This window comes from Nomia melanderi, chromosome 5 (assembly GCF_051020985.1).
Source record: "Nomia melanderi isolate GNS246 chromosome 5, iyNomMela1, whole genome shotgun sequence".
NCBI classification, from domain to species: domain Eukaryota; kingdom Metazoa; phylum Arthropoda; class Insecta; order Hymenoptera; family Halictidae; genus Nomia; species Nomia melanderi.
This window is the reverse complement of record NC_135003.1, coordinates 15,078,863-15,102,884: the sequence shown is the minus strand read 5'-3', so window position 1 is coordinate 15,102,884 and position 24,022 is coordinate 15,078,863. Positions and strand designations below refer to the sequence as shown.

Below are 24,022 nucleotides of genomic sequence, written 5' to 3'. Positions count from 1 at the left end.
ATGAAAATTCACCCCACGACTCTTTATTCTTGGAAGCTCGCCTCCCGTGTCGGCCGAGAATGCCGCAGGACTCAACCGAAATTCGAGGAAACTCGAGGGGCATACCCGCGCAGCATCTGCGCGCGGGCACGCCTCGCCCCGTATAAATCTACCTCTGACACGCACGATCCGAATTCGGCACGAAACTTCGGGATTCTGTTCGAACACCCCACGGGCCTCGGTGTCGACGAGCGGCAAGGGCTTCATCGACTACTCGAGTCCTCGGTGTCGCTCGACCCGGACGGACGGTTTCAATCGGTTTTTGTTACAGGTTTCAATTAACGCGCTCGCTGGCTCGCGCTGCTGCGGGTTATGTGCGCACGGCGCCCGCGACATCGGGAAATCAAAAGCAAATTCATAAATCTCGTTGACGGATCGGGCGCTTTAATGAGAAATTCGATTATCCTTTTGTAATTTGGAAGTTTCCAGTTTGATGGATGCTCGGTGTGTCGTGATGGGAATGAAACGAATATTATTAAGTTAATTGGCTGTTCGTATTAATATCCGAATGATCGATCGCGTAACGAATCTTTGTATATTTTAACTAAAATGTGTGATCCTCGGGAGGTTGATGGGATAGATTTCAGAGAGGCAATGTCGTGTTAAATTATCTGGTATACAGGCAAAAACAGAGTGTTTCGTGAAAATTAGAAATTGCCAAGTTCTCAAGACAAAAAGCTAATCAGCGAACGCGTCAACACCATCGCCGCAGAAACCACCCCCGAGCCGAGCGGCGCTACACGCGAAGCGTTCTTAAACAAGTTTTAAGAAAGCACAACTCACCTTGCAACCATGTCCAATGCGGCTTAGCAATATCTTCCTTACCTGCGACAAAGAAAAAATCCGTATAAAGCTTCCGCTTTTTATTTCCACGGTATCGGTGGGCGAGAGAGAACGCTTTCGAACGGACCGAACCGAATAAATCAGTCGTCGATCGACAACGGTAGGGGTGTGCGGACGGGGCTCGAAGCGGAAGGGGGTCGGGCGGAGCGGAGGAGAGCGCGAACATATAATAAGAGGCGTCAGCGTTTGAATTATTCGTCGAAAAACTGATCACCGAGCGCGCGAAACACCGTAAATCCTGGAAATGTTTAAGCAGCCATCCCCCCGGGGCCGCGTATAATGCCGCGGCGCGGGTGCCGGGGGGCGCGCGAGGATCGATCGATCGGAACATTTTAAAACCGAACGAATGAGAATAACGCGGCGCGGACCGTCATAAATGAAGCCACAAATCGTACTTAGTCATTCGACGGGCCGGCGATATTTCGCGATCGGACAACACAATTTTCTATCGGATAGTTCAATTTCTAGATTCGAGGATTCATATTTAAAAATATCCCCGGCAATCGGACGGGATTAAACAATTAACGATATACCACCCCCCGGGTGCCCCTTCGCGCCGTCCTGCTACCAACGCCCCCGTGTCCGATCCAACCCCCGTATCACCCTTCTTGTTTTTCATTTCGACGGCAATTCCGCCGTCCGTGATGAAACGTCGATCGATGAGCTACTGAATGCATTTTCCGCGCCGCGCCGACCTGCCGAGCGCGCTCCGGATTGTGTTCGTTAATATTCTATTAGACATCGACAAATGCGCGCCGTGTTTCAACGACGCCCGGTCGCGTTTAATCTCATTCCCCTCATTACACATGCGATCTCCCGTGAAGCGAGAATGACGGTCCGCGAGCGGATTTACCTACCGACCGTCGCGGAAATATTCCCCCGACGTACCCGAACCTCCTTCTTCCTTTCCGGTGTACCAGGATTTCCGTGTTCCTGTTACAGTTTTTCCACGTGTTCCGTTGCTCTCGCATCGATCAAGATTGCTTTCGTCGTACCGAGGAAAATCAATCTTTGTAAGACACCGGGACGAACAGACTTGGCCGCAGGCCACGACATTCGGGAAGGATGTGAAATATAGACTCGTGTAAATCGTGTCGAGGTTTCTTTTTTCATTGAAAAGAGACTAACAGGGTGGCCTTAGAGCGAACAAAGTGCTGGTTTCTAGTATTATCTTCCGCACGATTCTCCGGCGTACCTTAGATTGGATTTGTCAGGGAAGCGCAGTCGAAAATTAGCGGATTCTTGTTACTGTCCAAGTAACAATGAAGCATTCCGTAAAAGTGGGAATACTTATCGAACAGATTCCATCTAAATTGGCCTTTACTTCGGCAAACTGGCCGATTTCAACGAACTAGGAAACGATGCCGGGGCAGTCCCATGACTCCCGCCGTTTCAGTTTTATGGTGCACAGCGGTAAACGGCAAGAATCATTGCGGTTCCACACACGACGGCCAGTCGGGATCCTATGAATTCGAATTTCCAGTCCAAAAACGAAGCCAATCTTGTGTCATTATTTGAGCAATAGCGCGGCCGCCTATGAAAGGGCTAACGTATGCTAACGAGGGGCCATATAAGCGTATGTGAGCCGTACCAATTTTCTCGTTGCGTGACAGGGGACGTTTCCAGCATTGCCCGGCGTATAGGTACGAGGCCGAACGGCGCGCATTAAAGATCGCGGATAACGCAGGAATTAAAACGTCTGCGGTGGCCGTTCGGTCGGCCGGTCCCAGCGGGGATATTCCTTACGCTCGACAATTGCCGGCGTCGTCCCGTTAAACGGTCTCCGGTCTCGGACCTAATCCGGTGCTTCATCTTTGGCCCGGTGTCTATTTAGCTCCGGCCGTTTGCTCGCGCTATGAATAGTTGATCGCCGGCCGCGGCCTATCGATCGGTTGACCAACCACGACCGCCGATCAACACCGGTAAATGACGATCCGAACGGACGTCTATTCGCGGCCGCCCCTCCGGTTGAGACTAGTTACGACGGCGACAACGTGTTTCGGCGCTGCCAGCCCGGCAACGATCGTTCACGGTATTCACGAGCGGCGAGAATCGTTGCGACTCACGAACGGCGAATGAATTATCGTCCATAAAATCGGCGAAAACGACCGTGCCGTTGACGAACCGGAACCGGTCGGCCCGGGATTAAACCAGTTCACCGGGAGACGATCGAGCCCGGGGAGAGCCCGAAGACAATCGGGGACACACGTCCTCGAGTTACGGGGGAACGGGAGGAACCGGCACGCGATAACGATTGATCGATCTCGCGTTGCCCGGTTTAATTCGCCGGCGGAAGCGGAGCCGCATGGTTAATGCACGCGATCATCAGCGAAAAGGATTAACCAAATTGCACGAAATGGGAAATTTCAATTGTCGAACAACTCTGCCGGGCGCGGAGAGCAATTATGCGAGCCGCGACGGGACGCGATGCGACGCGACGCGACGCGATGCTGCGAACTCGTCGCAATAACGGAATAGCGTAATCAATTGTCGGGGACCAGGGGTCAGCTGTAAAATCGCCGCGATTCTGTTACGTCGATCATTAACTCGTTTATCGTGTAACTGGCATAGTTAGCCAGGATCGTAAAGCAACCTATTGAAAGTATAATGCAACCGGCTTGGAAGCTAGCTACCCGGTGAGGATAAAGACAGCGAGAGGGATGGAAAGGGAACGGGCGGACGAGGTATGAACGTAGCCAGAGAGCTGAGTAATCTAGCATCTACGAACAACTTCTTTCCCGGCTGGCTGACTGGCTGGCTGGCTGGCTGGCTGGCTGGCTAGCTGGCTGGCTGGCTGGCTGGCTGGCTGGCTGGCCGCCCTCTCTGTCATCCATATTCTAGTTATTTGCGCACGTGCACGGCCTCTGCAGACCCTATTTATGTGTCTCCGCGGGGATGGCGTGTGTATGCGCGCGCGAGCGATCGCTGGCTGGCGCGAGTCACAACGCGCGATGGTTACCTACTTAAGTCAGATACTATCGGCAGAGGAGGCAATTCGATTGCGTGTACCGAAGCATGGTGCAGCGCTGATATAGAACTACTAAACAGGTCGTAGATCAGCTTGGTTAGTTATAACCGCTGCCACCGCTGTTGCCCGTGGCCCTACACCCTCTCCATCCCTTTCTCGCTCGCTCTTTGCCACCCCACCCCCCGGGCCGGACGCTGAACCAATTCCCACCGGTGTTCTGGATCATTTGGCGGCCCGCGGCCGTGAGATGCGCGCATGCACCGGCCAACGACTGCGCTATCTCGATCCCGTAAACTCCGCGTAATTCGATCGGTTCTAGGACTCGGCTTTTTTTTCGTTGAAAAATCCTGCCCGGTTCCCGTGTAGCGGCCCCTTTTTGCCGAGAAAGGGTGCAGTGTATTCGAGGTTCGAGGGGAAAAAGCGCTGATCGGATTCACGGTCCATCTACTCGATGATCGTTCACTTCGATCGTCCGCATTCCGGCGAGATGCTCGTGTACCGGGGCTACCTAAGTCGCAGTTCGGACGATGTTGCAACTAAGAAAAGCACGGGAGTTGCATATTTTATTAAACGCGTTTCTTTTTGTTCGGACTCTTAGTTTCGCTAGAGCAGCTTAGCCAGTTTTTAGACGAGTGAGCGAAAGTCCTTCCTAGCATCGGAAGAGAAAAAATTCAAATTCTTCCCTCCCTATTGTTATTCTTTATTCGGAAATCATTATTCAAGCAATCTCGCATGAAATCTCACCAGCAGGTTCGATTAAAAATTTTTTCTTACGCGATAACGCTTCCGGTCCACGACGCAGCGTCTGTCGGGACTGTAAATCAAGAACGAAATCTCATATTCCAGGCGGCCGCGGCCGTCGTCGGTCCTCCTGCTCGTTCTTCTTTCGTCTGGCCACGATGGTTGCCTCGAGGACCGATGAATTGATAATTCAAAGGGGGAGGGTGGCGCGCGTTATTGGTTCCCGGACGCGGCGTCGGTCAGCGCCGTGAAAATCTGCAGGCCGGGTTTGACTTACGACACGTTGCCGGTGACTGGTTATTAGATTATTGGTCGGTATCGACAGCTCGTGCGTTGCCTGCCGATACAGAGGCCTCGGTGGAGAAGGCGGCGCGCGGGCGGACGTAGGCGAACGGTCGGGGGGGTGGTTAGCCAGAGGGATGCTGGCTCGGTGATGGTGTCGCTGGCTGTGGGTCGCGGCACGGACCACGCACGCAAATATAGACGGGTCCGTGGTGTACGGCGGGCTGCACGGGGGCGGCAGAGGCGGTGGGACAAAATGGGGAGACCGTGATAACGATAACGTACGATCGGCATTAGCTGGCGGCTTGCTGCGGCTGATGGATGCGCTAATTATCAGCAAGCAGGAGTTACAGTGTTTCGCGTACCCGTCCGTACGCGCGCGATGACTATGCGTTTCCGATAGAGACCATCGTGAAAAAAGAGATTACGCGCGTCGCGCGTTCCGCGACGAGCACGCACCACCGTTGGGAAAAACGGGAGGGAAAAAAAAAGCAGGAGAACCCGCGGACGGCCGCGGGGAAATCCGGGCGCGAGCGGTGCGATTTTCGATGGCCGCGTTTCGAAATTCGAACGAGCCCATTTGCCAGCGGACCGCGGCAGAGAGCGACGTTTCCGCGCGCACACATTCCGACCGGCAAATCCCGCGTCCGGCGAGACCCTATTGCATAATTTCGCGAATCCGCAGTTTTATCTCGCAAATGAGTGTTCGGAAAAAAGGGATTTCGTTGGATCGCGCATTGATGTAAAAATCAAACGTTGCAAATTCCTGCCGCCGGTGGTAGGGGTATTAATTCCGCAGCGAACAAGAGCCAGCTGGATGCCGAACGAATTTCGTTGGCCAGCCGTATTCTTGTTCCCGGTGTTGCAGGATCACCCGGTGTAAAACGAGGCGAGGTAATCTTCGTTTCCCTTACGTTCAATTCCGAAGGCCGGCATCGTAGCTCCTCGGGGCCATCCACGGGGGGGCACAACCATACGTATCCCCGGAAACCGCAAGCTGCGGTCTAAGCCCTAGATGCATCTACGTAGCATAATCTACGATAGCGGGCGAGCGCGTATACACCACGATCGGTCGAGAGATCCGGTGCCCCGTAATGAACATGGCGCTTGTTTATTTAATGGGAAATTCGGTGGCGCCATAAAGCTCGAAGAAGGGGGTGAAACCTATTAAATTTATGTTTTCGGTTTACCCGCTCTGACGGATCGCAATGCCCGCACGCGTCGACCTCTCTAGCCACCCACACCACTTTCCCGGCTCTTCCCCCCCGCGTCGTGGTTCGACCAACCCCCGGCACCCCTGTGCCGCTCGCTTGCACCGCCATTTCCACCGGCCACCGCTCTTCCCCTTCGCCACCGACCGCCTCGCCTGCTCTCTCTCTCTCTGTCCCTGTCTTCCCCGAACGCGATACTGTTCATTCTCGGTCACTCCCTTTCCTACCGATCTCTCGCTCCTCCTACGTTCCCCAAACGATCCACGGGTCGGTGTGTTTGTGTTTACCCTATTGGTAGTCCAGTGTAATCCAAACGGAGATATATATTCCCGGTGCCTAGGGGGTTCGGGCAGGGTTCCGTGAACCACGTTGCGGCGCCCATCGTGACGGACAGCGCCGCGTCAGCGCGTAAAGCATCATCGCGTTTCTCTGCGGCTTGCGACCGCGCGCGCCCGCCCGCCGCGGCCCGCTCGCTCTCCGCCGTACGTTCCGCTGGTCACAATGGGCCAAGGATCTAAAATTGCGCCGATGGACACGCACGCACCGCGGGTATCGACGATCTGCCGGACGTTGCGCGACTGGCTGATTGCTTTACGAGCGCTGCGCTGCGGATCCGAAATTATCTTCTCTTTGGAATTCTTTATTGTTCAGGTGTTCATTGAATTTTCACCGGTTTTTCGGGGGTTGAGGAGACTCGCTGACTTTGATGCCTTTTTGCGGATTCAACTACTGCGCATAGAGTGTTTCTTTGTCGAATATTTCTTTGTGCTCTTGTTGATGGAACCGATTCGTTCAACTTTTCGTTGCCTTTGACACTGGTAAATTCAAGGGTTGATTATTTGTTGATAATAGACAGATTCGAAGGAAGATTCTTTAACTTTGATGAATATTATTTGTAAATATTAAATTCCAATTTCTCGAATTCAAGAGATGAAGAAGTTTCAGAGTACAATTGTAGAAACTGATTCGAATTCCGCTGCTCGATGCCACGGCGATGAATCGTCGGATACAACGAAGAAACGTTCAAATGAGAAAAAGAAAGCGGAACGAGAAGGGAAAGGAAACGAAGACGGAAGATCGTTTGTAAGTTTCGTAACCGTTATCGTGGCGTTTCGAGAAGTTTCTCTTTTAACCGCCCGAGGAGCTCAACCATCCCCTCCGAAGAATCTGGTGCAGGAAAAACGACCATCCTGCAACTTTATCCCTTTTGAATCCCTCTAATTACCAAATTTTCCTCGCCCTTAATTTAGTGTTATAATTGCTTCCTACCCCTTATAAGGGGTTGGCGGCTGGTGCTTCAGCTCCCGTGATACCGCTACCCTCGCCGCCATTCCTTATATCCGATCCCTTCCTCCCCGAAATATCCTTACATACCAGCCTCGCTCCTTGCTCAGCGTGTACCACCCTCTGTCTTTTATCACGGTGTTTCGAAATGGGCCAATAAATTCGAACCCGATGCGCATTTAAATGACTCGTGAACGCCATTGATTCCGACGCTCGTTACCGGTCATGATAATTGGGCATTAACGGACGATCCGTCAGGCCCTTAGAAACCACCCACCCGCCAGACGCGACGGCAACGATGCTCGATGTAAAAACTTCGGTACAATTAGAATTTATTGCAGCTCCCGCGTTTAGTGGAGGATGGTTAGTATTTTCCGGCTGAAAAAGCTTTTTGCTCGCCGGGGGCGGGTAATGAGCGGGCTATGAATCTTTCGGTAGTGCCACATTATCTTGAAATAATTTAAGAAGGGTGGAGTCCGGTGGAAGTTTATGAAACAAATAAGATGGAGATATTTACCAAAATATTTATTGTGTCTAGTGACCGATGTCACTGAGATATACTTTCATGAACACGTTCGAAGTGTCAAGTGTCCAGCGAAAATGCTGTAATTTAACAGTTTCATGGAAATATTTGCATTTACCCTATCAGGTTAATAATTATATCAGATTCTAAAATGATATAGCAGATATAGCCCAGCGAATTTCGAACGGTAATTTTAGGTGTAGGTCACAGTCACGAATAGATAAAACGTGGAACAGAGGAATCGACGTTGCACGTGCAGCGCGTGCCACTCTGTTTGCCACGCAGTCACGTCTGCGAGCGTTTATGTTTGTGCAACGCAGCGCCGCGTATACGCTGCAGAGCGTAAGCCCGAATGGATTTTTGTGTCACCGAATACGTTGCAATAATAAAGCGATAATTCCTCTCTGTCGCAAGGGGGTACGATTCCCCGGATCTATATTCGCGGTCCGAGATAAATTTAGATATTTATTTGCCCGTACTTTTCCTTCTATCCGTTCGGATTATAGCTCTCAATCTTCGCTTTCCAATATCCGCGACGCTACCCCGCACTATGCGATATCATTATAAAGAAGAAGGTTAAAAAACAAAAGGAATAACCCGTTTACTTAACATTTCATCCTCTCCAACATTCAACATTCATCGAATCCGCATCGCGCGAGAGATTAACCAAATTATTCGAGACATTAGAAAAATAATTTCCCAACAAACGAACAATTCCAACGTTCGCGGTAGGGTTCCTCTAAATCAACAGAAACTGCAAAGAGAAAGAGAAGCTGTTTATGCATCGATCCAACAATTTTCCGCTACGTTTGGGGTCCGAATAAAATATCGCGTTGCTTAAGATTCAAGACAAAGCGATATATATTAAGCCAAGAAAACACGAAGCAATTTGTGATTCAACCGTTCCAGGAGGGGTCCCATCAAGGCGAGCCTAATAGCCCAATATGGCGGCCGCCGTAACTCCGAAGTTTTCCTCTCGGCCGGTCCTCGCAGAACGAAGCTGACACACAAAGGAGACAATAAGTCGGACGAGCAGGAAATGCGTGCGATATAAAAGCGTCCGGCGCGTCGTTGAGCGCGTTCGGAGCGAGTCAATATAATTTTGGCACGGCGCTCGGATGTCGCCGAACGTCCCCGTGTACACATTCGCCCCGTATCCGGGGGTGTACACGACGTCTGGAGAGGAACGGGTCTCGGGGACGGGGTTCGATGTAATAACGCGCGAATCTGTCGCGACACATACACGCCAGAGCCGTTCTCGAGTATAAAACTTGGTTTACTTTGGACGGGAGGTCACTGGAAAGCACGAAACTCCGCGGCGTATCGCGAAACAGTCGTTCGGCCGCGATCGTCCCCGACCACGACGACGAATCGACCGTTTTCCTTCGCCTCGTATATCGAGCCGCGCTGACAGAGTCCCGCTCCGACTAACTTTTCCAGCGGGTCTACGCAAAAATGTATCCGGGGAGACCGGTGCTCTTGTAACGACCGCGAGATAGCTTGTCCAGGCGGTGAAATGGTCCACAAATAAACGCGCGATAAATCACCGTCCCGAAGGAAAAGTCGCCGCGACGCCGGAAGATATTCCGCCATTGTGTTGCGCCTGGAACGAACGGTGTCGATCCGCTTTCTACGCGGATCCCGGACCCACGAGCATTGTGTACAGCGGTCGGACTGACGTCGGACACCGTACAACTGGTCTGGATTCGTTGTCTCCGCGTACGAGCGTGGATTTGATGAGGAATGATCGCGTTTCCGGCGTCGCTCGGTCTTACTTGCGATTTCGTGTTTAGTAAGAATGTGAATTAAAAATTACTTATGTCTCTTTTAGTAATAAGAATCGATAGGATTTATACTAGCTACTAAAGATTAATAAATTAAACATTGCTTCGTTCGCATGAAAGATAACCTATGATCTCATTTCTCGAAAGGAGAACGGCGCGAACGAATGGTTACGCGCTAAGTGGCTCTGCTCGATGTTTCTAAAATTAAGCCTCGATTAACAACCATAAGTAACATTAATGCGCAATGGCCAGCTTTTGATGAACCGGACACCCTGGCGACTCGCGCAATGAATACGATTACCGGGGCATGAATAGAACGCGGCTCCAATCAGCGGATCGTTAACGACTCCGAAAGCGAGTTGATATTCAGGCTTTTTACCGTGTCGGCAAACAAGCGAACTTGTTTCAAAGAGAGGCTATAACCAGTCCGGGAAGGCATCGCCTTGCTCGCGGGGACGAAAGAACCGGGGGTAATATCGTCTGGTAGGAGAAAAAGGAGGGTAGTACCGGTAAGAAAAAGCCGCGCGACAGCGGCAAGTTTCCTCGCGGCGATGTTTTATTCGCCCGGCCGCGAGCGTTGCAAGAGTTAAAGCTCGCAGCCGCCCGGCGAAGATACAGCGAAGTAAGTGGCGGGCGTTAGACTACGCGCCGTGTAGGAGTGTATAAAGGGCCCTGCCCAGTCACCGCAAACTCCTATTCCCACCCCCCATCAGCCCCTGCCTACCGCATACCAGCTAGGAAAGGGTTCGTAAAAGTTGGGGACGCCGGGGATATTTACGCGTCATCGTAAACTGTACGCGTCTTCTTACTTACCCTAGGATACACTGGCGTGCCAGCCACCTCCGGCTACGTTAGATACAACCAGTCGCTACCCCGCGGCCCCTTCGGCGACGCTCGCCCCCGAGATTATTATCTCGCTATCAAATGGCCGCGCTATTTTCCCCGTACCGGAAACTCGCTCCACTGTGTACCGAATCGAAACGTTTTTTTCGGGAGCACTGTGCTTAACGCTGGAACTACCGAGCATTTATTGACATGTAATTTGTATAAAAATTGTAGCAATAGATTATCTTCAGTTTCTTTGGATATTCATCGTAGTACTCGAAACTATTTATTTCCAAAATCATTTCAAATATTCAATGCTTTTAAGGTTAATCCTTTGCACTTCGAAGGTGACTCTCAGTCACCACTCGATTGATGCATCAAAATTGTAAAATTTCATATTTAACGTCTCGAGTAATCTGTCGATAGGTGAAATGCGGAAATAAAATACCATTGTTTCCGTTATCTTGTGAGTAGATTCCTCATTAAGTTAGTTTTAAAGAATGTCATCTATATCTCATAAAAATAAATTGAATATTTCTGGTGACAAATTATTGGAGTGCAAAGGCTTAATAACTGCGACACAAACAAATTGAAACCAGTCATTTTGACTGTTACGGTAGTTCTAATATTAAGAGAAGATATTAAGGTCGTGGCACAGGAGATTGTTCGATGATGATTAACTGTTTCTGATGAGAGGTGTGAATAGTGTAGTGGTTTCGAGTAATAATGCCGCATTACTTTAGAGAATATTCTTATTGGATACAGGCTAAATGGAAGTGTTATATCTTAATTAGAGTCGCGTTGCTTTTCTTTTGAACTATCACGTGGGTTCTAAGAGACCGGTATCAACCGATGTCTTTTTAGTTGATATTCGATCGAAATCATTTCCCGAGATAGAATGTCATTAACTTCTTTTAAAAAAACACTGAGCGCCATTAAAATACGGCGGGAATGCACGGCATCATTATCATATCATTATCAAAATAAAGACTTAATTGGCAATCGCGCAGAACACTTCCGTTGCAAGCGCACCGAGCGAATTACGCTATTTTTTAGGATCGCTTGAGCAATTCTCGGAACGTGACTTAAATGTGCAATGACAGCGTCTAATGAGGCAGCCCGCAGTGATCGTTAAAGATCACAGCGCAGCCTGATCGAGGCCCGAGGCAGACGTATACGTAGCGTCGAAAGAAAGAGGACTGCTGAACCGGATTCGAGCCCGACTCTTTCCTCTGCCGGCGACTGTTCTGACCTAACCTAATTGAGTTATCTAGGCCGTCCACGAATTCCTTCCCCCGGAGCCTAATATTCCAAAATGGCTGTTGTCTATAATGGTACGCTCCGATCTATACCTGTCCACTCAAGGTCTGAAACCATTTCCCCACGGTTGAAATCGAAAAACGAACAAAAATCTAGCATTTCTCCGAAATGTCAAAGATACCATGAAACCGAGCACAACGTCTATAAGAGAGCATCGGTGAAAATGAGACATTAAACGAAAGAGCTCGATTAACCCACTACTCGACCTTTCCATTTGGTTATTTGTAAACAGACCTTTATGCAAATTAAAATGATCCGAGTCCCCGGTAATTGGCATTAACTTCTCTTTTCTCTTGTACATAGTATTCTTGTTGGCGCTACTGTCATTAACTCCTTGTATCGTGATATCGAATCAGATTCAACCGGTATTTCCAAAATTTAAACGCTATTTCTTCCTGTTAAGCGAAAATTAAATATTCCACTTCCACGATCAGCGTCGAACGTGCGCGATAAATAATTCCGTATAACGCAGCTTTGATTAATTCCGAAAGAAAACGTAAGTGAAGGTGTTACTAACTCGCAAATGAGACGAAAAATTGATTAAACCCGCAGGCACGCAGTTCCTCGCGGCCGACAGGCACGCTCGCGCACGCTATGAATGCATGAAGTCGCGCGCTCGGTCCAGGTAATCGAAGCGGGTTCTATGACTTTCTATCCATTCGTCATCGTCGCCCGGCGAGTTCCACACGCGATACGCGTGTTTACTAACACCTTTACCCTTGCTTTCTCGAGCCTAGGAAATTTATTGGTATATTTTCGAATCGGCCTGTATTTAAACCGCGTCTGCTGAATTTCATCGGGCCCGGCAATCCCCGCCGGGCACGTATTTATAGATGAGGCTGTTTTGTCTATTTTCCACGTAATTCACGGGCGCACACCCCGCGGACACCTACGTTCGAACCGTGCACCGTTACTTATTCCGAATGCGACAGCCAGTTCGAAGCCCATTCTACCGATCCGTATTTTTAACCCCCTCCCCCGGGCCCGCGGCGAGGAGCCCCGAAAAGTTAGCTGCGCTTTCGGATATTTATGTATCGTAAATCTCGTCGTTACGTCGCTCTGCCGACGACGAGACCTCCGTTCTCCCTTCCAGGGATTACAAACCCGGAGGATCTAGACGCAACCCCTTTTCCTTCGGAAAGACCGGGGGTGTCTCCGTAATTATCCTACCAAACGGGTCACATTGTTTCGCGCTGCTCTGAGCGAGTCAAGGGTGGAACTGCCTTTGACGTGCCGCGAAAAAGTATGTACAGGTTAATTGCTCATTTCCGTCGGCGATTCGTCTTCGCGAGGGGTTGCAGTTGTCTCGCGGATGTTGGGATTAAGGGTATTTTCTTCCGGGGAATAGCTTTAGACATTAGAAGCTTGCTTCTACAGTCTGACATTTCAACTTGAACGCAAGCGTTGAATCTTGGAGCAGCTAACTAAGCATCTAACAAAACCTGATTATCGAATCATGCGATAGAAGACTAAAGGTTGATCTTTCCTCGAGATTCCCGGAGCTATAAACAGAAACTTAAAATTCTGTATACACTCCATAAGAATGGGTAACGAATTCTCACGTTCGAGGCAAAGAAATCCGCGGTCTATTCAGGAGTTCGCCTATCGACGGATAAAATCGACTATAATCCTGGCAACGTCTGTTCACACGCAGTCAGAGCGAGAAAGATCTCGAATATTACGACAGATTAATTCCGATTGACAGAGAAAGATCCCTGGCAGCGTATCTCGCCAATTCAGGCCCGTGGAGCGTTGTTTTTTCCCCGGTTCGGACCGCTGGAATTTCGAAGCGGCGTGTCGCGCCGGGGCGAAAAGGGAGAGCGAGCGAGCGAGTGCGCGCCTAGCAGCTGCGCGATACGTATCGAAAGTTCCGGGAATATCGAACGGCGATCTTAAAAATAAAGCCACGCTATTTCCGATAGTGTCGCGCTGCCCAGCAGATTGTGTTTCGATCGAACGACAGCTCTGCAAGAGCTGCAGGACGCCGGTTTTTCGGGTCGCGCCGAATTTAGGAAGCTACGCGGTTGGCGTTTTCGCGTCTCCTCTCTGTCTGCGCGGCGAGTACGTTCGTCAGGGTCTCCTCTTAAAAATACACACGCGATCGGCCCCGGCTCTATCGCATGGCGAACAGTTCTTTCGGCCTGGGAAACGTGGAGCTCGGGCTCGTTCCATTCGCTTCGTTCCGTTTCGTTCGTCCGTTCGTGCATCTAGAGGGAGGGTTTAATTCCCTTGAAGCATTGTCCACGTTAGCTACCATTACACTCGCATGGCTGTGCAATTAGCAATGTAAATGCCGGTTAGTTAGTTAGCGTGTTCGTAAAGCAAACGAAGGTGGGCACTGGGACTAGATAACGGACCTCCCAGGCGAGTGATCATCTCAATTAACCTTTGATAACGCCACGGCGATCAATTGCTTTTTGCATACCAATCATTGTTCCTGCTTTTCTGCCGTGTTATTAATTCCCTCTATCTTTCCGCGTGTTCGACCCGGTCTTACTTGATCTACAAATCGCTTTATGTTTCGCCGACGTTGGCGTTCCTCGTGGGACAACCACCGTCGGACAAATGTTTCGAGAATTTATTATTCACGATCCTGAAACCGAACGTCTACTGAATCTGATCTCTCGAATATTCCAAGGATACTAATCTTAACATTTGAAAACAGCGATGCAGAATTTACTCTATAAATCTAAGCTCTTGTAGAACATCGGCCATTTTGTCTTCCGCGTATCCAATCGTAGAAACAAATCTATTTTCCAGTACCTCGTCGACTACAAATTTCACCGAATCGGCTGCAGTGAGATCACGATCGTACCGATATTATTTATGAATGAAGTTTATACCTCGAAATGTGGATCAAATCGACGGGAAGAAGAGGGTCCCAAGCGTCCGTAACGAGCACGGCCGGTAATCGTCGCCGCGAGTCTCATGACGATCGTTGAACCTTACTAATGGAACGGTCGCGCGATAGTCGATCACCACCACTTAACATGTACGGGTATAAATCTCGTGTCGAGGCGAGCCGAGGCGAAACAAGCCACCTAACGAAGCGCCGTGTCGATTCCTCGCGTGGCAAGGCGCGACTACCTCTCCTCTCTCTCACCTCCCTCTCGAATTCCACACGGTTCCGTTCTGTTCCGTTCCGTGCGCGGTACATTTTGATCCGTCCAACCGGCGGATATCATCTTTTTCGGGGACCCGCGCGGAACACACGGCCGGCGAGGGCCAGCCATGCTGCCGTCGGCTATGGCCGCAAGGGTGTTTCCCACGGGCGAAGGACCTGCCCCTTGTCCCAAATTTTTCTGCCACTCACCGCGGCCGGGCCCGTCTCGCGCGGCGACCATTATGGCCACGGGACCGATCCCTACTTTCTTCTAGCCGCTGCATCTGTTCCATTGCATACCTCCCGTAGGACACTTTCGGGAAGCTACGTTCGTTCCTCGAATGGGGGGATTAAGGGTAGCTGAAGAGGGGGTAGACGTGACTGGTTTTCAAGTTTAACTTGCGCCACGACGCTAGGCGCGTGAAGCTTCCGTTGGATGCTGGGAAAAGTTAAGCCTTTGCTCACGAAGGTTTGTTTAGTAGAAGTTCAGATTTTTTGACGAGATACGGGATATTTTTCAATTAAGTTGAAGAGGAATTATGTGTAGATTGAGGAATAAATGTATTTTGTTATGTTAGATTTATGGGTTATACGGAGGGTAATATTAAATATGGGATTTTATAATTTTACTGTATGCGAAGGGTTAATGTGTAAATAGTTTGTTTGGTTAAGTATTTATCTTAGGTTTTGTCTAATTGAGAATTGTAGTGGAATAATAAATGTACGTGAAATGGGAATGAACAAAGAGGATTCGGTTGGACAAAACTTTGGATGTATGCGAAGATAGTGAAGATAAATCTGTACCTTTCAGCTATTAGTTTTAATATTTCCGTGCGCACTGCAAATTCGTTGCGCCGTTGCTGCAGTTAAACACCAACAGAAATGATCAATCTTCCTTATCCGTATCAATTGACTTTATTTGACAGAGTTATTTGTATACACCAAGTTGTAAATACTCGTTATTTATTCGCGAACCGTCACTTTTGTCAACGCAGCGTCAATATTTCAAAAGTCTACAGCGGGATCCGTGCAGTGGGACTTCGGTGAAACGTAAGCGAGCTCTATCGATTTTTCGAAGTCATCCAAAAACAAAGCTTCGGATAACGCGAAACAAGGCAGCCTATAGCTGCGCGAAATCGTTGAATAATGATTGTAGTTTTTATTTACGGCGCGGATCCGTCAGTGGACAACAGCGCGATGATAAGATCAACACGAGCGCCGTTCTCGAATAGAATAAAAAGGGAGTAACAACAGAAAAAAAAACAACTCAACTTCGACGAATTTTTATCCGGAAGTTAAACTTCGGCGGAAAAAAAAGTAATCTACCGAACAAAGCTCGGATAATCGGCGCAATGAATTTCGCAACGAAAAAGGAAGGCAACGTGAACGGTAGCATTTTACAAACGGTCTGTAAACAGTTGCGAAAGGGCCCGCGGCAATTTTATTTTCGTTTCTGCATAAACAATTGCAAAAAGGTGGGACGGGTTTGCGGAGTAATTTTATCTCGCCGAAAAGAGCGTCAAACGGGTCGTATAACGTTCTCGCGAATTCCCGCGCGTATCCCATCGAGCCCATTAAATCTTCCGGCGGGACGCCCCGCAAAAATGAAAATTAAGCGATCCCCGATTGTTTGCACGGTCCGCGCAGCCATCGCGCGTCGCGACCTTTCGCTTCTTTTCGCTCTTTGTTCTCGTCCTGGCGGTCGCACGGCCGCGAGCGACCTTACCGACCGTCAAGCGCGGGACGAGCGGGTTCCATGGGGCTCGGGACGATGGCGCTCGCATCTTTATGCCACACCCGAGACATTTGGGGGACGTTCCAGAGACTTTTACGACTGACAACCGGCGGCCACGTGCCGTTGATTTCCCAGCCACGGTTGCAGCATGGCTCGTTTACCCAATTCCGGGCTAACCGGAAAGGGTCCGATATAATCTGAAACGACTGCGAACCTGCACCTTAACAGGCATGCTTCTGTGAACGTCGTTGACGTCCACTGTCACCCGCAAACGTTCGGGCACCTGCTGCAGTTTCTACCCTTTTGCGTACCGTGCTCTGTTACTTTTACTTTATGTGGGTCGCTTTACTTCGGATGTCTGTTTCAAAAGCGTCGGCATAATAGATTAAGTATTGGTATCTTTCTTATTATTCTTGTAGCGCGAATGTGCTTAGGGGTTGAGAAAAGTGAGATCGAGTTTTAAGGGAAGTTCAGAGCCGTGGTATTTTCGAGACGTGAATTTTAAACGCGAAACATTGTGCGAAATGATTACATAAATTTAATGTATTCCGATTGGATGGTTAGCGGGAAATATTCGTTACGATCTCTTCCTCGCGAAGAATCCGAGATTTCAATTTCCTTCTTAATTGCTGGCAGTAACTCAGCAGAACAGAAGCAATTGGACACTAAATGATTTTAATTGGAGCCGCCATCGTGCGTGAAGGAGCTAAAATAATGGTACAAAAAGAATACAGGATCGCAACAATATATACGGATCCACCTGAGCGAACGGCGCACGGCTGAGTCGAATGAAATGAAACACGTTGCGCGCATTAAGGAACGCGTCGATTACAGACCGACCGAATCTGCAAGTTAAGCAGACACATTTACAAGCTTAAGACCTCCCCAAGAAAAATCCGATGTTTATGAAGAAGCCGTCGACTAAAGACCGGCCGATTTCACGAGCTAATTGAATGCATTAAGGACGGCGCGGATAAAAAGCCGGAGCGAATAACCTTTCCGGGTAGCCCTTTAAAAGTCGTTTGCGGTAAAGGTCGCGCGATTAACGCGCGATCGCAATAAACGAAATGGTCCCGCTCAGCCGGGCCGGTCCTCGCGGAGGCCTTTAGGCTTCCAGAAATCACTGCCGGGGTGGATGGCAGGGGGAAGAGTGGAGATGGAAAGATCAGGAACAGACAACTGCCTTTGCTCTTCCGGCGGAACGATCGTCACGGAGCTCGTTCTCCTCTTTAAGCCCGGTTCGGGAGGCCAGCGAAAGATTCGCCGGGAATGTCTTCCGGTCGTTGATTACGGGCAGGTTGACAGGGTCCCGTAACAAACGTTGTTACGGGCATTTCGGAGTCGGCGAGAGCGGCTGCCGATAACAAACTGCTGGTAACCCGGTGTGGCGGGAACGGCCCACCACCTTGCGACGAAATTAGGCTGTCCGTAAAATGTAATATTATTTTTAGTTGGCTGCCCTTCCCCTGTTCACCGGCGGCAGTAACCATAAAGTTTCGGTGGGCCCGCGTGGCGTGACGCCGGCTATCCCACTCGGTCAGTGCCTCTCACACGCATACCGTACTACCCGCTCCGTACCCGGCGAACACTAATTCTCTCCTCTATCCACCCACGTTCACGCTCTCTCCTCCACCCCTCGAACGACCCGGCCGTTCCTTCTTCAGGGCCGCCCCCCCTTGGCTCCGTCGACTCTCTTTTTCCAATGTTCACCTCTCTCTGCCGAGAGGTCTGTCTTTTCTCTTGGTTCTCTTGCGTGGATAGAGGTGGAATGAAGTGTGACTCGAATTTGAGGGTTTCGGGAATTTTGTGAAGATCGATGAGGAACAGTTCATAAGACTTCGAGGATAGAATATGAATATTCTTCAGCGATGAGATTGTAGATGTGATTTAATTCTTGTGGAATTGATAACGACCTGTAGCTAATTTAGAATGATAGAACCTTCGGAATATAGCGTAGAATGAATGGCGTCATACCAGAATTCAATGGCACTAGAACTAAATTCGCGGTAAGGCGTCTCACTCGATCCCATCCCTAATCACGGCCCTCCCAATCTCTTTTGGCTAACCACCAACCGTCCAGTCGGCGGAGGTCTGCCCTCAACGCTCTCCGAACGCGTCCTTCAAGGCTGAATCGAATTTCTAGCAGACTATTCCCGATCGACGAGATCCAAGGTCCTCGCCCCCGTTCCTGACCACACTCACGATTAACTACCGGTTCGAATAATACCGGCGTCGATTTCATTTTCTTCCCGTTGGTCTTCCACGTCGACGGTCCCTCCCATTCCGCCGTCTGCGATCCCGTCGACGACGTGTCCAGCGTTCCCCGTTCATTTTCCTACGGCGACAACGGCTCGCCGAATCGATTGTCGTACGCTTAGAGCGAGTGTCGCGTGTATCTAATCGCGGCCGCGTTAACCCTCGATTCCTTCCAGCGAAGCGATACTTTCATTGCCTGCTCGGCCACTTCAATGGCTTTGACGCATTGCGTTCGCCTGCACGGATAATTGCTTCGGGAAATGAGAAAGTTGATCTGAATTCGCTCGCTTGGCTCGTGGCATGGGCGCCATGTTTCGCGGAATTTCATCGGAGTTTCTATTTTTTGTAGCATTCAATCGGCAGTTCGTACCATCACCACGAACATCGTATATTAGAGATCCACCCTTGAAACCGAGCTTTCACAAAGATCTAAAGTTACAGTTTCAATATCTCGAATGCCTCTAATTTGAAATAAATAATGAATGTACACATCTATATCCCTCAAATTCACATTATTCCTGAAAATACGTAACATTCATCCCCGATCACCAACGAACTTCCTCTTATTCTAACCCATAAAAGCTCCACCATTTTGAATCGAGCAACAGAGTCCCGTCGCGGAACTTTAAATGATCCCCCGGTCCATTAGTTCGGATTCGCGCCTGGGCATAAACACGGCACAAATCAAACGAGCGGAGGGCTTCCGAGGAAACAAAAGGGGAGAGGGATCGTTGATGTAGCGCAGCTTGGACGGGGTCACCGATCCCCCAGTCCTTGACCTTCCGCGGGTATCACGGAATATAAAGCTCGCGAATCATTTCAGCGGCTTCCTCTCCACTTCTCCCGGCGTTTTCTCTGTCGCGCAATTAACGCACGCGGCCGGTCCGCGGGCAGCCGCGGCTCGCACCGAAGGGACCCGGCCGCGACGATAAATCGCTCGGGCTCGCGGGCTCCGGGGAGATTTAAAAACATTCGCGCCCCCGTTAGAGAATGTGTGCCGGCCCGGAGTTTCGCGACGCTCGCTCGCTCGCACACTCGCTCGTACGCTCGCCAGGCCGATACGCTTCAGACTATCGGGCCGAGAGGCCGTTGATCGCCATCAATTATCGCGCGGTTGATTTTTGTTCCCATTCTTTCGCCACGGCTGCTGGCGTCTCGCCTCGCGCGCGTTTCAATGGGAATTATTCCGCCAAGGATTATACAGGACTCGGAATTATGTTGACACTTGCGTGGAATGAATGTGGGAGTTAATATATTTTTTTATTGTTCGATGTGATGTTGGCGATAGCGGAGAATAGATAGGGATTTTGGGGATGGTTTTGGGAAAGTTAATCAGTTTAGGTGCGCAGGGATTTGTTGATGATTCTAGGGTGTTTTCGTTTGTAATGCTTGTGCTTATATTTTGTTCTTCAAATTTGGATGCAGAAATGATTGTACGACAGCGAATGATGCATAATTTAATTTCCTCGTTACGTCAAAAGAATAATGAAATACGCGATGACTGAAGTCGTGCAATTGCATCTGGGATACTCCGATATTGCCGCACCCCATTCGAGAATTGTTCGTGTGCCATAAAACAGCCAATGCCTCGAAGGTTGAGTCGAGGTGCGATTCGATTTAACACCGGCGTCACTCGGATAACTCAATTAAACCTCTATGCGACTACCTTACTCGTTGCGCTTTGAAAATGGTAAACAGCAATTGCGTTCTTTCAGTCTGAGCAACATTTATCGTACATAAGAATTTGAACGCTTCGTCGAAGCAATGAAACGTAATAAGGATGCCTGAATGTAAACGACATTCCCTTTCCAACTTCCACGTACAAATTTCACGCGAGATGTTACATTATTCGTTTCGTACGGCAACTTTACACAACGCGTCGCATTCTTCGTAATTGCAGGGCCCTCGCAGTTTCGTCTCGGGACTTTCTCGCACGGTATTCGGGATATCAAGTTATATCATTCACGGCACCGTCACCGCTGCACCGTGGCACACTATAATCTCATAATTGACATTCTAGTTAACAATGCCCACCGCCTACTTCGCGCAATGTATTCACTTTTAACTGGCGAAATGATACAGCACGGGCGTTCGATGATTACAACTTTCCTCTCTGGCTGCGCTAACATCCAACGAGAGCGACGCGAAAAACGCCGCTCGCCATTCCGACACTATCCCAGTCCGCAATCGCAGTGGAAACTTTCAATCAATAATCAGCCGTATAATCAAACGCATTCTCCGCGGCCATCTTCCCCCGTGTTACTCCCAATTAGCATATAACACGGTCGCGCAAACCGAAATAAATGTCGATAATCTCATCGAGAGCGGGATCGAAGAATCAAAAAATTCCCTTCCACCGGCCGTCCCCCAGTCAATAATTACATTCGACGCTTAATTATCTTTGCATAACATTAAAATACAAATTCCCTTATTACTCGGCGCCAATTAATTCCGTATCGATGTTACGTATCCCGCCGCGTTCGTGTAAGTCATTAACGGGAACAGCCTCCCCCCGCTACGGAATAAACAAATAAATAAATCCGGAAACGGACCGATCCGGAAAATTCCCATGACGCGGGAACGGTGCTCGGCTCCGCGGCTGTGCCATAGGAAACGTTTCCACGGAACACGAGACCCGATACCTGGGAATCGGAGCGCCATCCTTCTCTATCCAGCCCGCCCCCCGCCCGCCCCCGGCGCCCTCTCCGCGCGACAATTAAAGTGATTTACGTAACGGAGACATTTTTCAGTTGCTCGTAAAAGTTTACACCTGTATCGGGATTCAAACGGCGGGAGTGGGGTATCGGACCCATTAATCCCGGGATCGATTAACGGCGTTTCGTCGGGAATCGACGGCCCGGCTGACCCGAGGGTAAACAACGAACGCATCGCGGCCATCCGACGACATCGTAGGTAATAACTCGCCATTACGGGCCACGATACCGGGCCAAGAAAAAGAAGAAGAGACACGTGTACCTCGGGTGTACCTGGAATCACTTCTCGCCGCACACGCTCAAGCTCGGACGGGAGGGGGATGGGCTCCGATGGAACGGTGATCCCGGGGGGGTGAGGGGAGCGGCGCGCGTCGAAGGCGGCCCTATGGACGGCACGCAAATCATCCGGATGCATCATGCCGCAATTACACGCCGAGAGTTCATTTAAATGCGATAAATAATACGCCACTCATTGTACCGTGCCATCTGGCGAATAGCACTGCGATCCTCCGGAGAATGTAAGCGGCCTTTACCTGCGACTTTCCTGGCTATTTTTTTTTCGAGCCCTTCGGAATTTCGCACGTGTGATTGATTGTTTTCGGAATAAGAGGCGAGGAAATATTGATTTACGCCACGAACCGAAATCCTTGCGTTTGATCGATTATTAGGTAATTATTTTTCACCTTTCAGTTGTTACTCGAGGATCTTTATCTCTGATAAGTTCAAATTGTCTTTAATGAGGACTCATAAGTCTTTATAATCCGAAATGAACTGATCCCGGAGACTTCCGAGAATGTTCAAAATATCCGAACGATTCCTTTGAGATGTTCGACAAAGCCGGGAACACTAATCGAAAAGTAATTACAGACAACTCCGGAGAGTATTAATATCCCTCCGAATGGTATCGTTCGATTCGATCGCGGAGGATTGATTCCTCAAGAGCAAGGCAGAAGGAGGCATAGCCTGTCTTCGCGTGGAACGAAAACGCTCGGGTCACGTGACACCCGCGAACACGTGTGCATGCATACATAGGTGGGTTCCGTAGGTACGGCCGGTAGGCAGTAACCCAGCGACACGCGATCGCCGGCCCGAGCCCTTACGGTATAAATTATTGCGATTTCTTTCGAGTAACCCTTGTTTATAAGGGTGCGTCGGCCCGATCGATATGTCGTAACATCAAAGGGCCTGTCACGCTCCTCCGTCCGCGTTTCAAACCGGATCTCTCCACGGACCAGCCGACGAAGACGTGTCTCCGGCGTTTGCGCGCGCGGCTCGCCGCCAGTTTCGCGTTCTACACAGTTCCAGGAATGTGCAAATTCCTCGTCGAATTATCCCGATGGCATACGGTACGTGGCGAGCGCGGGGGACGAAGGACATGGAGAATGGCAACGACGAGGACAACGACGACGACGACGACAACGATGGCGGTGGCGCGGCTGGCCGAACTACAACTTCGAAATATTTCACCCCGGGACGGACGTTTTCTTTTTTGATGGGACGCCCGGGGCCGTGCCCTTGGATTTATGGGCGCATTAAGCCAGTCGAGATTTAGAACGATAAATACGGGGGACAAACTATCGTCGTAACGCACGATTCGCCTAGTACGCGCTCTCCTCCGCTGCCCTTAACCCATTGTTCGATTCTTGTTTCCGTTCACCTTTCGACTTCTTCCTGTTTCAACCCCCTGTCTCGTTTCTTTTCCTCTGCTCGTCGCGTTGGGCTTCGTTTTGGAATTTCTTTCGCCCGCAGTGCGTTGGTATTTCTGTTTGATGCTCGCGTAACGGATTTCGGATGAAACGAGCTTCGCCTCGGGAATCTTTGTTTTGTGATTAGGATAGAGCATTTCGAAGGAGAACATCGAGGAAAATATTTATTATAAAACTCGCGTAGACAGTCAAGATAGATGTTATTTCAAATGCCGCTTCACGGGTGAATCCTGCAGTGGTTAATTAATAATTACAGAAAACATTTACACGCAACGTACGCACTATGCGTGGCAAGCGTTCCCGACGCAGGTATCTAACATCGGGACAGCATTGAACCGGTAAAAATTGTTTAACACAGGGCATAAAGCAGATTTGCATTGAAAATTTATTATGAGCCGTAAATCTCGGCACGTCGTGTTTTAATGAATTACTCGGGTCTTGGGAATCGCGTATATCGAATGTTCCTCGGAGCCATTACGAAATCACCGACTTCCTCCTCTCGTATAAATAAAACTATGCCGATTAACGTTAACCGTTCAAACACAGAGCCTGTACACATCGTCGTCCCTTTCTTCGTTGCCGTGCTTTCCTCTAGCGCGCAACGCAACCGTGAAAGGTAATTATATTCGAAGAATATGGCGGATATAAATCACGGAATCGCCGGCTCGCCCCGGTGTATCGAAACGTG

At 49.7% G+C, this 24,022-nt stretch overlaps 1 protein-coding gene across 2 annotated transcripts in view; it reads right to left on the bottom strand.

Annotated features, from left to right (window-relative positions):
• The window catches only part of Ubx (ultrabithorax), a 157,511-nt gene that overhangs the window by 95,485 nt on the left and 38,004 nt on the right, over positions 1 to 24,022 (bottom strand). Inside the window, exon 2 of one of the 2 annotated variants that reach the window (XM_076367579.1) lies at positions 823 to 864. The exons of the other annotated variant lie outside the window; for it this stretch is intronic. Coding sequence (XP_076223694.1) covers positions 823 to 864 — 42 coding nt within the window. The remainder of the gene's footprint in view (positions 1 to 822; positions 865 to 24,022) is intronic. 2 annotated transcript variants of the gene reach the window in all.